The following is a 16,655-nucleotide window of genomic DNA, read 5'->3' on the forward strand; positions in this document are numbered from 1 at the left end:
GAGCATGAGTAAAAGAAATCCAACATCTTTGGAGAAAGATCTGTAGAGTTTAGGGATTTGGTAAACCAGGAGTGTCTCTCTCGAACTGGGATTGTGACTACACAGTCAATTAGAATGCTTTCTCCTTTCCAGCTCCTATCGTAGGGAAAAGTGTATCAGCAGGAAGCATTGATAAAAATTGGGGATGAGTATTTCTCCTGAGGATGGTAAGAAGTGAATTAAAGACAGCATCATATAAAACCTTCCTAGCTTTATTGCTTTTGAGAATTGGGCTTCATATTTAATAATTCTGTTGAGATGAATTGTGGCACTCCTATCAGTGACTGTTTTCCTGAAAATAAATAAATTGGCCACTTGAGTTAGGAAGGACGCTTGTGTAATAGAGAATAATTGTGAGTAATTGGTTCATTTGCAGTATGTTAATAGCTAATGTTGTCTCAATCTGTTTTTTTGATAGTGACTCTTGTTTTCTGTCTGTTTCCTGTTCTTTCTTCTTTTGTCAGTTATTTTCAATTTTATGTGCGTAATAGGTGAAGCTGCTGTTGTATGTTCCTGAATCCATAGGGATCCAGTTTGTGAGCTAATAGGTAATTCGTTTTGGCTAGTAAAAGTTGCGTAGCTCAGTGAGCATTTCCTAAAATAAGAGTCTGGGTTTGTTCACCATTATTTTCTGACCAGATGCCTCAGCTTTATAATTCTTTAAGCCTTGTAAGGGATTTCCACAACTAATTCTGAAAGCCCTTGTTCTCGGAGAAGTTCCCAGTTCTCATTCGCATTCTGATGTGCTGTTAGGGTGCTGATAAAGTTACGTCAGCTTTTCTTCGCGTTTTCTACCTATTCTTCAGGCGAAGGTGAACACCACCACGTTTATGTTGGGGTGGCAGCAGGTGCTGGGCCTTGCAGGAGCTGGTGGGGGCTGCCTGCGGCCCTGTTGGGGACGGCCTGGGCCCAGCTGCAGAGGCCGAGCACGAGCACGGGGCCTGCTCCTGCCATGCCGTGAGGTGGCTGTGGCCTGTGGGCGGGCACCAGGAGGTGGCAGCGAGTGCTGAGGTGGGGGAGTGGCTTGTGCTTGATTTAGGGTTTGGGGTTTTCTTTCCTCGCCACCTGATCAGTTTGAGGGTGACGTTGGATGGGGAGGGGAAGGATGAGTTCAATTATCATTATTATCGTTATTGCTGGTTTTTACTTAGACTGAATTTTCAGGAGGTTATGTAAGATTTTTATTTTGCACTTTTCTTGTCAGACAACTTTGTGGAGATGTAAAGCATTTCAATTTCAGTGTAATGAATAAATAAATAGTCATAATACAGTAGGCCCCTAATCTGTAGTGAATTGACCAGGGGGTTACAAATCTGTTAATTCCAAGTAGAGTTATTTTTGTGAAAACATCTTCAGAAGGTTATATATATGTGTGTGTGTATTCATAAAACATGCTGATCAGTTATGCATGTAGTATATTTTCCTCTAATGCCTTACCATTCTAACAAAATAAATTCGTAACTGGATTTTTTGATCAATGTGTGTTTTAATAGCCTACATGTAATTCAAAAAGATTGGTGAAGTAATAATTACAGTTAAATATTATCGGTATATTTCTTAAAGTATTTAGTAAATACATTTGTTTTTTCTCTGCTTGCCTAGCCACAGAGAAATGTGTGTATACATTTACATGTGCATGTACACACTACTGTATTTGTTAGTGTAAAATAACTCTTCAAGCAAATGCAACTAATATTAATACAATGGCTGTAGTAGAAGGAATGATATAGTTGGATACAATTTTACTAGTATAACAACACTATAAAGTAAGTAAGGATGACTATCAAAAAGAATAGGTAGGTGTAAATTGTGTTGGGAAGACTTCAGATACACTGAAGTATTATGCTTGATAATTATACTCCCTATTTAGCAAGATGTTTTATATTTATCTATTTGAAAGGATTTTTGAACTGTACTTTTGCCAGAGTTTACTTGTGTTTTTTTGCGAAACTGTATCTTCAGTCAGGTTTTCTTTGATCTTGGATGTTTTTTCCTCCAACTTCTAGTGGGATTTATATGACATCCAGCATTTCTTCTTTGACAGAGCTTTAATTGTTAGTGCCAGGTTGTTTTGCTGTCATTTTGTGTTGTTTTCAGTAGAATGCTGCTCTACTGAACCTACATATAGTATGCTGAATCTGCATGCAGTTTAAATAGGCATTAACATCAAAACAAATCTGTTGGTCCACAGAGGTGCTTTTACTGGGAATACTTCACAAAGGTCATTTTAGTCTTCTGAAAAGCGCATGTAAATCAGTGACAATATTTTTATGAACTTCATACATATCTTTGTGACTTACTAGTACAAATTAACTGAAGGCGCATAATAGTTTCAGTGAACAGACAAGTAATGTCTAAATTTGTAGTATGTCAGCTTTAGGAGGTCTTCAGTAAACCCAGCAGATTTTAACACCTAGATAGCTGAGAATATCTAGGAATCGTAGGATATTCAGTCAAGGTTTTTATTCCACTGCTTACCCATTCCTCATTACACCTTTCTTATGTAGCATTCTTATTTTGTCTCATTATTCCTTCTTCACCTTTTCTCCCTTGTGTGATCTTTACCTGCTATTATTTTTGCAGTTGAGTGGGCTTTTCTCTAATTCTAGTCCCCTGAAGTGCTCTTTAGACAGTCTAGTGCTCTTTACATGGAGATCATGATTTGATCTTGCTTTGCTGTCCAGGCACTAAATTCAAATTAATATCTATTCAAGGAGGTACTTATGTAGTTGTGTTCTATATTATGCCATTCAAGAAGACCATGCAGACAATTGTAGTGTTTGACATAGGTCTGACCAGGAAGTATTTCCTTGTAAATTTTTTTTCCAGGGCTTTGAGATAGCATGATCATTTCAATAAAATTCTATTATTATTATTTTATAATTCTTATCAAAAGTACCAAAGATGCTGTTGATCTTTCTTAGGTGAGAAGTTTATTACATACTTTTTGTGTGATTAAGAAGAAAATGTTGAGGGAGTAGAAAAATGGGGCAACAGAAGCGAGAAGGTGGGTTCAAACAGTTATTTTGTTATGTCTTAGACTGTTATGTCTCTGGAATTTAGTGGCCAAGCATATGTTACAGTTCCTTATGCCCCAGAAATGCTTCTGTGCACGTAACAAACAATTAAGTCTCCAGGGCTCAAACAACATTGCTTTTTTTTTTTTTTTTTTAATATGGGATTAAAGCACATGCAAGTGCTCTTAGTCTTTCACTGTTTTGATATTGTGAAAAAGCTTACCCTTGTTTTTTGAGTGCCTGAGGGATTACCTTCCAGATGGTCAGAGATTTCTGCCACTGAAAATTCATATATTGTCCAAAACTGTAGAGGAGGAAGGGGCATTTTGCCTTCACAACACATTTATGTAACTGATGGTTAAAAGACCATAAAATGATCTTTATAGGCATCTCCCAGCCCTCCCAGTAAGAGTTGATTTTTTTTGAGTCATGTGTTGGGTGGAATAAAGTTCTTGTCATAGGGCTATTAAATTTATTACCTAAGTCCTTGAAGTCCTGTTACTGATTTTAGTAAGGTGTGAGATGATCTGAAAGATAGGAAGAAGTTTCTCTATACTGCTTATTTCTGAAAACTCTGTAACACTCACGTTACACTTCACAGTGACTGTAGTAAGGGTCTTAGTTCTTCAGCAAAAACAAAACAAAAAAAAAAGGAAAGAAAAAGTATAAATGTACTTTCTGAGAGGAGAAGAAGAGCTGAAATCCAAAAAAGCATTGCATTATTGCTAGGCATCTCTTTTCAGTCCAGTTAGCTATTTGAATAGACTGCTGGAAGCTTCTGGCAAGGGGAGAGCGAGGAAGCCACAATCACATCAAAGGACAAAGAAAACTGGAGGTGATTTCAAAAGAAAATTCTGATCACATAAAGAAGTGCGTTTACAGATGGTTTGCTGAACACTGTTTAATACTACTTTACAAAATAGTATTGTTTTATGTGCTTGGTCAAGAATATCAGAAATCTATAGAAGGTGTGGGAGGAGGAATAACAGATGCTGAATATGTCTACCAAAGTGCCCTAGCTTCTATTAAGATTATTGTATGAAATCTGTTGGACAGCAGAATATTAACTCTGTGGCAAGATTGATTTTACAGGAAAAAAAAATTATAAACAAAGAACTTACAGCAAAATAGGATTTATTCAGCTTTTTTGCAGGCAGGAGATTGTGATTGCACAAAAGGTTGCTATTGGTAAATGCCAGGAGAAACAAACAAAAAGTAATGAAACATAATAAGGGGTTTGGCATACCCTGTTTAAAAAAAAAAAAAAAAAAGGAAGAGGGAAGTGGGATACAAAGGGAGTTGGAAGAATTGCTGTTCAGAGACTGGATATGTTGTAGTATTCATTTATTTATTTTTTGAGTTCTAGCAAACTCACTTCATTGGGCTCCAGTTGCTATTCAGAGGTTGCTGCGACTGCAAGGGAATATAATGGCAACTATATGGATGTTCAACTGTCATAGAACAGTGACAGATCACCTCTATTGTGCCAGTTACTGTTAAAAAGGCAAGACTAAATTGGCCCCAACTTTACATAATATTGAAAGAGAACTGAGAAGCATGAAAACCCTTTATCCATCTGCCTAGAGGTCAAATCCAATTTGGAACATAAATACAGGCAGGATTTCTCTTTCACAAAATCATCTGGAAGATCCTACTGTGTATATATATGTGTACAGGCATGTTCATATTTTGTCATGTAGTATCAAAAGTAGTGCCACTGAAGGCAGTACATTCCCATATCATAAACAGAACAAACATTTTTGTTGCAAACTGAAATTACTAGGTTTCTGTATACTCAAACTGTATTTATGTTTCTTGTGAACATAGGAATAAGACAAATCATGACTTGCAAAAAATATAAATGGAACCCAACAGTTATGTTTGGGGAATTCCCCTTTCACTCTGTACGTACGGTACAGAATTTGTGAAGGCACAGTGTCACCTGAGTAGCGTTTTGGTGACTGGCAGGAATGAGGATTTGGAAGCAAACAGACAGAGCATTCCCTTCCTGCCCCCTGTGTATTCACACTATGCGGCTCATTCCAGGAGTTCTCAGGAGAAGACAAGACCATGGTGGAGGCTAGGATTTCCTTCGTTGTAGGGAAGCAAGGAGAAAATGCTGACCATTGATACAGCTGCTTTAGCATAAGCTCCTCAAATTATATGATAGCTGGTTTAAGTGTCTGTTCCTCCTGGTTAAAAAAAAAATGTTGCTGAAATCTTGCTGGCATACAAATTTGTTCTAATGTTGAGAGAATGCTTGATTAGAAATCAACAATTAACAATGTTGCACTTTCCTCCTGACTCCTGTTGGCAGATTTTCAATGTTACAGTAGTTTTCCATGTAATTTCTCCGTATTGCTATGTAAAAAATAAAAATGAAAAAAAAATCAGTTCTGCAGGGCCCAGATACAGTGGAAAAGATGGCACAATGCTGGCTGTGTGTATATTTTCAAAGGGTATCCTTTGATTCAAAGCAAAGTATAATGAAAACTTTGCTAAACTCTGAGACTTCAGCAGATTATAGTCTTTAAATCAACTAAATGTATGTTTTCATTCTGTGAAGTTTCTCATCTTAATGTTTTTTTAAAAATATTTATTAACTAGATTATTGGTTTATCTGTGACAGATGGTGAATGACAAATGTTGGGATTCGCACAGCTTCAGAAGGAGTGTGGAAGGGTACTTTGTGAAAGCAGGGTACTGCTTATCCTTATTCTGCAAAGTGTTTAAATTGACATTTAACATTAGTAACCTGCATAGCCCCATCGGGTTAACCACTAGTGAAGGTGTTTTTGCTGGCCTGGGACACTGCAGGTTTTTAAGACAAAGCTGGGCTTGCTTTTTCTGCTTAGAAAAGCCAATCTGGCTATCAGAAAAAGCGACTAAAATGTACATTTTCTGTGGGCCAGCTGGTCTCAGGTAGTTTGTTAGTCTGTATAATTTATACTCCACTGGCACAGCAGAGCTGCTGCCCTCTCGGGGAGGGAGATTATCCGCAAGGAGTGAACAGATGGTCTTCCTGCTCCCTGCTGAGGGCATTGTATCATGGAGAGGGCAGAGTTAATCTGTGGCTAGGACTTGCTAGTTTGGCTAGCCAGAGCGGCTGAAGGCATCCTGCTGGCCAGCAGTACTTTATTTTCAGTTTGTGCAGAGCCTGGACGGGCTCTTAGAGAACAGGAGGGTTGGGGCTGCTTCGTGCCAATGTGTTTTCCCCATGGCTGACTTCCTGGAACTGCAGTCCAGGGCTGTGGTGCTGCTGGCAGAAGCTTTCCTAGACTAGGGGCAAATCTGGCTTGCAGATTGTACATCTAAATTTCCTCTTGCGTAGCATGGTGCTCTGAAGGGTAGGAGTGGATAGATTTTTCAATGCAATAGGACATATTATTTTAAAGTGTGAAAGAAGCAGATAAGGGTATGTTTGTCCTGTAGTTCCACAGTAGCTGTTTAAATTTTACAGGTGGGGTACTGCATATCGTATTATAATTGTATTAAGTGATGAGGTAAAAATCAGAAAGGGTTACTTGTATTCCTGCATGATTTCTGGTCTTGTGTTACCTGCAAATGAGACATGTTGCCATAGGCATTTTTCATCTGCTCTAAAATTTCAGTAATATTTTTGTTTGAAATAGTAGGACAAAAGTTACGTCTATACATATTTAGCAATTTATGACTCAGTTTGTGAGAGCAGAATAATGAACCCTGTAGTTACTATAAAGTTTATCTGAATTTAATTGTAACATAATATTTAAACTTCATAGTTCCCCACTGGCTAGCTTTTTTTTTTTCTACTGGTTATTTAAGAGTCTGAGCCATGACTACCCACTAGAATAAAATAGGAATGAAGACTGCTTGCTGTAGGTCTAAATTTTATCTGGGGAATTGGAGCAGAACAGCCACTAAGTGAAACTGCTCTGAATCTCAGCCATAGAGGACATAACCTCTGTTTCTTCCTTAGCTGTCAAATAGAGTGCCCTGCTTCCCTTTTCCTTTGTGTGTGGTTTCCCTCTGATACAGTTTTTACTGATAGATAATTTATTACAAAATATTCTGAGCTGAGTTCTATCTTATCAGGTGCTTAGGAGCTTTTATAAATGTCTCCATAAAAATATATGGTGTATCTGTTTTTGGAAAAAAAAAAAAAAAGGACAAATCCACACTATACTATAATGTTTTAAAACTGAAAGCTGTACATATGCACAAAAATGTGATTAGATGGAAAATTTTCCTTAAAACAGAATATTCCTGCTTGATACATGAATCTAATGACACTATTGAAAAACATTAGCCTACATATTAATCTGTGACTTTATGAAGTAGTTTAGGAAGGGCAGAAGAAAGAAGTGCTCTAGCTGTGGCAGGAAGACTTTCCATGCCATACATTGAAAGGTGGCTTAGTTCAGGGGTTACTCTAAATATATTATAGGAATCGGTTGTTGTATTTTAAGTGATGTGTGGTTGTCTGTTCAGTTACTAATGAGCCAACATCTAGAAAAGACCTTGAGAACAGCTTCCGCTGTTGCAATTCTTGGGGAAGCTTCTAACAACACGGACTGTTGAAAGGCCATGGGGGAGGCCTTTATAGTTTGGTGATGGGATGTGGAAAAAATTGTACTGGTGGTGTACGTGTTCTGCAAACAGACAGCTTCCATTACTGGTCACAAAATTTGTATTATATTGGACTATCAGGGTTTTATGCAAACAAAATGATTTCTTTAACACCATGAGGGAGTATACATGAGTCATTTGGTAATTATGTGCCAAATTATGACTGTTTTTAAATTCGTCTAATACTAAATATAAAACATTTAAAATTACAGTGTAATTATTAAGAGATTATCATTATCACTGTGTTGAATTTTGTGTACACATACACGGGTTTTATGGTGGGTAATAATAGATGCTAAGGATGTGTTAGAATCATAGTGATTGGTAGTCTGACATGGAATTTATTTGTGATAATATATCACCCAAGAGGTACTTGGTTGAGTTTTTAGATATTCTAAATAATTGTTTCTTTCTGGTTTCTTAACTGTTTCTTCCCTCTTTCTTTAGACATAAAATGAAGTCTAATTGAAATAGCTGTCTTCTACAAGATATATTGAGACTAGAAATAAAAGGGTGAGGGGGAGCTCATTTTACATGTAAATGATTTTATTTTAAAATGCAGCTACGAACAGACTTAATCTCTCTATGACTGTTGCCTATATCTGGTTGAGCATAAGAGAAAGCTATAGAAACTAAGGCTGATACAGATATCATTAGAAAGGAAATCCCACCTACTGAGGAAATCCCACCTTCTTTTAATGTGCCAAATGAATATGAAACCTGCGCATTGAAGCAAACTGGAGTCTCAGTAAAGATAGTGTAACATAAATTGAAACAGGGATTAATTAATGTGTTAATGCATTTTGTGCCTACTGTGCTCATCTAGTGATCGGATTATTTTGCTAAACGTAATCAGAATTGGAGAAAAGACTAATTATATAATAAAGCTAACTTCACCAGAAACGTGAGAAGAAACAAAATAACTTAAGTGAAGTGAAATGAATTATAGAATGTTATTTATTGTCACCAATAATTGTCTTTGTAAAGTAAAAGTATAATTTCTAGGTATGATTCTTTTCAAACTGAATTAGAAAAAAAGGTAATAGAGAATCAGAAAGTCAATATAATCAGAAATACCAGTAATTTACATGTTAGTAATCCGTCCAAGTCAAGAAGCATAATGTGTTTCTGGTTATAAAAGCTAAAATGAAGGAAAATTTTCATATCAAAAAAGATGAATTGTCATTGTTTGGGCAAATGAATGTTGAATGCAACCCATCTCCAAACAGAGTAAAGCAAAATCATTCTCAGGGTTGAATTCTTTGAGGTAGTAACTCTTAGTTTGTAAATCTTTTATATTATTTGCTAATATTATTTGATAGTGCTTAAAAGGACAGCAGTATTAAAGGTAAATTAATTATTTCGGTTTTCAACTCTGTTGCTGTTTCTGAAGTCCACAGTGACATCAGTGTTCTAAAGAGAATACAAGTTTCCTTGCTAGCATGGTTCTTACGATTTTCAAGTGTGCTTACTAAGTCCATGGTCCAGAATTATGGCAGTTGCAGAAGTGTGGTAACGAAGGAGGCTTATTGGAGACTGACCTGCATTACATATTAAGCAGGTCTGCAATGCTCTGCTTCTCATAATATCAAATGTGGCAACTGGTTTGATGCTGTAGCTGTGCAAATGGGTGTGTTCCACAAGAAGTATCATTAGGTTTTGAAAAGATGGTCAAGAGAGCAAGGCAGCAAAGGATGGCAGTGGCAAGCTGGCAGACACTGTGGAAGGGCTGGGCTGTGGGAGCTGGGAGGTGGTGGGACGGGGTGGAGAAGCAGTCTTGGTCAACCCAAGCACAGCTCCCCAGAGAGAGGGTGGCAACAGGGTTAAGAGCTATAGTTTAACAGAGGTTGTTTCAATAGCTTCCTGTTATTGAAACTGGCTCCGCCTGGCTCTGGCTGTATATATTCTGGAGTAATGTTAGGGGACAGATGCAGGTAACTCTATTTGAGTAAAACTTTAGTTTAGGATGCTACTTTTGGAACTGATTTAATGAGTGAGGTAGTTAATCTGTTTGTTGCTAATATCTTTGTGTGGATTTATGTTTGTAATGCTCAGTCTTGCATGCTGGATGAATCTTGTGTAATTAGCTCCGTTTGACTGAATCATTGTATTTGAGTTACTTTTCATGAGTAAGGGGATAAATTCTTATGAGGAGTATTTCCTATGTAGAGCAGAAAAATATGACATTGTGCTATAGAAAATATCAGAAGAGCATCTCCTTTGCATTAATTCAAGGAAAAGCAAGACCTCATGAACAAACCCGTATCAAAGAACTTAGTCCTAAACTTAAATAGTCATGGAAAAATAGATTTATAAAAGAATCCTAGTGAAAAGTGTTTGGAGATGGCTCAAGCCTTAGCATGTACTTCATCTGCTTGCTGGCATATGTAGTTTGCTTCTAGTCAGTTCTAGACCAACTTAATAACAGGCTATGTTCTAATCTGAAGAAATCACTTTATAAAAGTGACCAGACACATTTTTTATATGGCAGGGTTATTTGAACTGATGTCCATCTGCAGTGGCAGTGTAGTGCTTAAGCACATTGAGCAATTGCAGAGAATCACTCAATTCTCTGTTTATGTCCTGCCTAAGCCACATGAAACAACAATGATTAATTTTCTTCTAAAATAAAAAAACCCTACTGGTTATAGTAAGTCACCACACAAGGTCTCTTGTTCCTGGAATGTTAGTGGTTTTTAAAATTGCTTTATCTTACATGTACTAGTACCTGAATTAGTACGTTTTACCTGAATAATGTTCAGATTAAAAAAGTAAATGTAGTCAGACACTAAAAAAAAAAAAAACCAACAAAAAACTTAAAACCAAAAAAGCCACTGCAATTGCTAGTTTTCAAAATTTAGTGTAACATATTTTTTTTGTTCCAGTTACTAGTGTGAAATAGCAGGATTCTCATCTAATACAGTATACAGCACTTTAGTCAAGGAACTATTGTTATAGAGCAGATAAGATTAAAAAAAGTCATTGGGTTTGATGAAAACCTGCATGAACAGTGCAGGAAAAAAAAAAAGCCAAAGTTACCATAGCAACCAGCAGTGCTTTAGACAGAAGCTAAGTTAAAAAGCAAAGAAATGTAACAGAAAATGTGAGGGCCGTTTGATAAAGCATTAAAAAAATAATGAAATTTTAAGGCAAACATGATTAATGCTCAGCTTTTATCACTTTGGTGTTCCTGATCAGGTGCTGACTGTCCTTAAAGGAAAAATATTAAAACTGTTATTAATAAAGAAATTTTAGTGTTGGAATCCATTAGACTCTTTTAAGGAGACATTTTTGTGAATTTCTTGAAAAATGTGTGAAAGTTGTATGAGATTTTTTGCTTATTTTCTTGTCAGTAGATGTTAAGATTAGTCTTATCCTGTATTGTAGAATAGTCTTTAAAAATGCTTTTCATGATATAAGCAGTGTTTAGACCAAAAGTCTTTCCAATAAAAGTGGTTCCGCAGTAGGAATACCGTGAGTTCTTTGTGGGATTTTATGCTAGGTCAACTGACTGTGCAGCATTCCCTTCAGTATAGGAGGGCCAAGGGCAGCTTTAAAATGCTTGGATGGTGAAATTTCAAGACAAGACAGTGTTGGTACGTTATGGAGAGGCAGAATGTCCTGAGCAAAACAGGATTTTGTAAAGTAATTTGTACAGCCAGTTTCCTGTGCCTTCGTGTCTGAACCCATGTTCTTTAACTTAAATGCTGTGCTTTGATTTTTGCCTTTTTGAATGCAATTCAGCATCCTGCAATGATTTGCTATCGGGTATTAATGTTTTGCCTGTATATTGCTTCACAGTTAGGCAGAATTAGATGTTATGTGGGTGAACATCAAATGTATATGTGATGAGATTGCAAGCGTCATTTCTACTTCCTATGCAGCTATTAAGTCTTAAATTTGATCTTAGTCCTCATGGAGTGGTCTGTGTTGGAACCTTAATTAAATAAGAAAGTTATGAATGTGGAAAATGCATTTCAGTGTTCCATCCTGAAAGAGTGCTTTATATGGGAATTGAAACTATCTAAAAGTTTTAGTACAGCAAGGGAATCAAAAAAATACTTTATTCTTTCTTTAAAATACAGTCACTCGCTTCTTGTTTTCCATTTGGAGGATTGCGTTAGTGTCTGCTGGGTTGCCACATTTTTTTTTTTTTTTTAGAATATGCTTCCATCGTACACAAGGAGCTGGTACACAGCTGTCCTAGGCAGTACCGTACGTAGCCTGGGGCTTTGCATACGTGTCGGCACAGTTGTGACTGGTGTCTCTTTCTTTTGTTCTTCTGGCATAAAGCAGCATTGTTTCTGAAGAATCAGAGATTGTAGTTATTTTATGAAATTAAAATGTTTTATTCTTCTCACATATAGAAGTTCAGAGAAGAGTAAAAAGCTTTGCATTATTCCCTGAAGTCCTCCTGTGAATCCAAATGGAACATATGTAATGAGTTCCTTATTGTAAAGAAGGTGCAGTATTTTTTCCTCTTCTGATACTAGGAGTTACAAGTATACGTCTACATTAAAGTACGAGCTTAAACCGATAAAGTGCTGTGTGGCTGGGCTTCGAGTAGCAAGGTTTTGTGTAGGGGCAGTGCATTATAAAGGGACATATATAACTGAAAACCGAGGCAGCTTAGGGGCTTCTGCAGTCAGGTTTCACTACAAGTGGTTGCTGCTCCCAGATCAGCCTCTTTCCTGAAGACAGAGCTCTTTGCACAGCGTGCCTGCCTCTGCCAGAGGTTTGATCCAAAAGCACTGTAGAAATCTTTCAAATCTCAGTGTGAGGCCTATTATGACATAACAGTCTGTTAGGACTGTTGAGGCTTTTTTGTGGTATGCACTGATGAGGTAGTGTTTGTGAGTACTTCAAGTCAGAGACTCAAACATGTTGTGAAGTAGTTTTCTATGACACCTCTGTGAAGTCCCTGCTGACCTTGTTTAACACAAGTAAAATAGGAACAGTTTTCTAGTGTTTTTTTGTACTGTGCTTTTATAGATGTGTGGGAACCTAGAAGTATGGTACTGTTAGTGGGTCATGCAGGCTTGAAATCCTAAGCCTGTCGTGAGAAAGCAGTCTGTCGCTGATGTCATGAGGTAGGAACATGACTGAACCCAATTTCGGTAGATGAAACTAAACCCCACTAGGTGGTGCAAGCAAATAAATCACCTTGCAAAATACTTCTTGCCAGATTCATAAGTGTGGGGAAAGGGTGTCTTCACTAAATTAGAGCACAGAGTTTATTTTTACCTTTGTAATTACGTACACCAGTTATTAAAATGAAACTCTTAACTGTGTTTTAGACATCTCTTCCCAGATACAAGGAAATGTGTGTTCTGTTCTTTGCTTAGACTTGCATTTCTGCCTTTCTGGCAGCTTAGGCTGGTGTCAGGATGTTGTGTTCTCAGCTGACGTGGTGGCCCATGGAAGAAGTAGCAGAGCTTGCGCTGTGTTGTGCTGTGCTATCAGAAGGGGCTGCTGATATCCTTCTGAAGGGCTTAGTGAGGCATTTTCAGGCTTTCCTTACCTGTCTCTCAGGATCTCTCTCATTACAGTTTATCCTCCTGCCAGTTTCACTTTGAATTTGCTTACCTTTGAAGCAGTATTGCTTAAAATTAAACTACTTACTTAAAAATTAAAACTACTTACAAGAAAAACAGTAAGTTAATGTGCTGTCAATTTATTGTTCTGAAAGAAGTGGAATGAATAAAATTCCAGTAGAAAATAATTTTTGAGGTATAATGTATACAGATGGTCTGTAATGGTTAATGTACTATGTTTGTTAGATCAGTGGTTCTATTATGTTTTAAAAAAACAAACAAGACAACCAACAGAAAACCACAAACACCCAAACCTGGAAACACATTTTCATTGTACTCCTGGAGGTGATTATAATACAACATTATCAATTCATGATGTACCAGCTATACTGCTGTATTGAATTCAAACTATAGAATCTCTCAGAAATTCAGTCTTACTAGTTTTTCTTTTCTTCCTCCTTCCTGTTAAAAAGATCTCTTGTAGAACGGTGTTTTTTCTAAAGATAAGCTGGCTGGTAGTTGGTTAACAGCTTATTACAGCTGCAAAATATTTAGATTTAAAAAGAAAAAAAATACAAAACACATTCTTGAGATAAGAAGAAATTCCTGGGGCCTTCCACTTATGGAGAGCCATCAGCACTGTCATTTTCTTGTCATAAATCATATTTTGCTAGAGTTTGTATGGCTTCCCAGCGGACCCCAGGCTGCCAGCTCTCTGAGAAGGTGATGGCATCACGGCTCTGCCATGGTACTGAGGCAACCCCTGCCTGTGCTAAAGGGTGAGTGCTGCAGTGAAAATGTTGTCAGCTGCTTAGCAGTCAGCTTGAGATAGCAGGTGTTCTTCTGTACTGCTGTTTTCCCCACTGTATCTATCTTTCAGGCCTTTCTCTCTCAAAGAATACAGTCCATCGGTAAATACTATATTATCACGTTGCAGTCTAGGGCTCTGTAATAAGACAATGACTGCAGCCATTAAGCAGCTTTCTAGTGAAAGTTGAGTACTTTACAGTGCCGTATATTTACTGAAATGGAAATTTTTCATTTCAAAGTGACTTACATATTCATCAGTTAGGTTGGGTGTGTTTGCTGCATTCACCCTAGCCTTGGTAAATGCAGTAGAAGCAGGTGGTTTGTTTGTTTGTTTGTTTGTTTTAGGAAATAAAGCAGGGAGACATTAAAGTATAAAAAGTAAAGGCAGCAGTACTTGACATAAAAACATTGCATATATAGCCTGTGTCCATGAAGTCTCAATTGACCAACAGCCGTACAGCGTACATATACTAGCCACAAATAGTCAACACATACTGAGTTTCACAATAAGATTTTCTTAGAATATATAATCTCTATAGACTAGACAAAAAATGCTGCAGAGTTGTTGTACTTAAAATGCAAAAAGAATTTTTTTTTTAACCTTAGTTTCTTTGGGTAGAGGACCAACATACTCTAATGCTATTATACACTTTTGGTTATCATTAACTCAAAAATCAGGGTAGGATTTGTATTTATATTATGAATGAAGCAGAAGGACTTTATAGTATGTATATTAAAGCACTTTGATATTCATGCTGAAAAAAATGGGGCCTACTGTGTTGGTTGGTTACTTAAATTGCAATAACATGTGGGAAGCCCAGCCATGAATGACGATCCGCTGTAGCTGAGCAATGAACGTACAGAAGAAAGATACCCACCTGCCACTATGGTGCTTGCGTTCAAAGTAGTCTAACAATTTTGGTGACAGACTGAACATTCATGGAAACATGAAAGAGAAAACTGTTGATTTAGATAATCAAGTTTGTTTTCCACAAAATTTTTTTACAATGAAGCTAAAAGGTACATGACTAAGTGTGAACTCTGTCTTTATCTATTTGATAATATATAGCATGTAAAACTTTGTAGGAAGAAATCTTTTGGCTCTTGCCTGTGTTTGTGCTTTCCTTACTTTGGATTTTTTTTTTTCTTGAACATATTACTGTGCAGTTGGAGTTGTTCCATTGTTTCTGTAACTGTTAGTTATTCCATATGCAGATTGTGAAAGAGAAATCTGGCCTCATTATCTGTACTAGATGAACCAAGAAACTTAATTCTTTCCTCAGTTTCATATTTGCCCTTTTATGCAGATGCTTATGCATATGCACAAACTTGCACGGGAATGTGAAGGACCTTAGCAGCATTGGAGACTTTGTTCTTTTATGTAAGGTATACTGAGAGTCTGAAGTTTTAAAATCTGAGAGATTGGCATTTTGGATATTTTTCTGCTTTACACAGTCTGCTGAGAGTATCTGCTGATAACATACACTTAACATTCAGATTTACTGATACAATGCTCTGTAGATTGTAAACATTAGCAGGAAATGACTTTTAGATAATGGAAGAACTTGCCACTGAGATTATGTTAATAAACCGTGCCAGATGCAGGCACAAACTGGAAGATGGGTGGCTGGAAAGCATCTCAGCTGAAGGGAATCTGGGGGATCTGGAGGTGCTGGTTGACAACAGACTTGACAGGAGCCAGCAGTGTGCCCTGGCAGCCAAGAGGGCAAACTGCATTTTGGGTTGCATTAAACGCAGCACGTCCAGCTGGTCAAAAGAGGTGATTCTTCCACTACATTTTGTGTTGGTGCAGCCTCATTATGACATTGCAAGATTTTTATAAACTAGAATTCATATCAACATAGGTATGGAAATAAACTAAAATTTGTTTTTAAACTTTTTTGTATCAAATGTTTTTAGCTCTTTACTGTTGTAAGACAAATAAAACACTACAGAAAATATGAGGTAACTGAACAGGAACATGGTTGTAGCTCACTCAGAGCTGCTTCTGTTCCTGCTTTAACCTTGTCCCTGGGAGACTGCAAAGAGAAAGGGAGCTTATAGCTTGTGGCATGCTCAGAGCTACTGCATCTGTCTCGTCCCAGCACGAGGAGAGTGAGGTAATCAGAAATCTGGACTTCTCAGGTGTCTGAGATACTGGATTTTGTGTCAAGTATTTGGATTAGAAACCACCTTTGAACATTAGAAATCTGGGTTGTCCAGCCTACTGTTTGGCTTTGCAGCCAGGGATAACTTGCAAATCCAGGCGTATCTGGTAAGGTACAGCTGCAGGTATAGCTGGCAGATGCTGGAACTACTACAGCATTGAATTGCTTGGAAGGAGATAGTGTTCCTCTCTCTGTCCTGTAGACTTCGGACCTAGTGGCTTGCCTTGATAGGCAGGGGAATTCCAAAGTTTGTATGCCTCTTGGCAAGTAGTGTGCCATGTGCTTTGATGCAGGAGAAGTGATCTGACTTGCTGCTGTTTCTGTTCCTGAGAGCAGGGCACCAAAATTATTCTGGCTTAAGTGCTGCAAAATTTGGGAAGGCAGGAAGTTGAGTAGAAATCAGTGGTACGCAGTCATCATCAATATTGCAAGCTGCCTGCAGAGCTACATGAGGAGATTGCTAGCAGATTGAGCAATAT

General features: G+C 37.5%; 1 protein-coding gene across 5 annotated transcripts in view; it reads left to right on the top strand.

Moving 5' to 3' along the window:
- The window catches only part of PIGK (phosphatidylinositol glycan anchor biosynthesis class K), a 98,740-nt gene that overhangs the window by 47,981 nt on the left and 34,104 nt on the right, over positions 1-16,655 (top strand). For 3 of the 5 annotated variants that reach the window (XM_083846519.1, XM_083846516.1, XM_083846518.1), the window contains one exon: positions 13,873-13,977. The exons of the other annotated variants lie outside the window; for them this stretch is intronic. In XM_083846519.1, coding sequence (XP_083702645.1) covers positions 13,873-13,977 — 105 coding nt within the window. The remainder of the gene's footprint in view (positions 1-13,872; positions 13,978-16,655) is intronic. 5 annotated transcript variants of the gene reach the window in all.

This window comes from Anser anser, assembly GCF_964211835.1.
Source record: "Anser anser genome assembly, chromosome: 8".
In the NCBI taxonomy this organism is placed as follows: Eukaryota; Metazoa; Chordata; class Aves; order Anseriformes; family Anatidae; genus Anser; species Anser anser.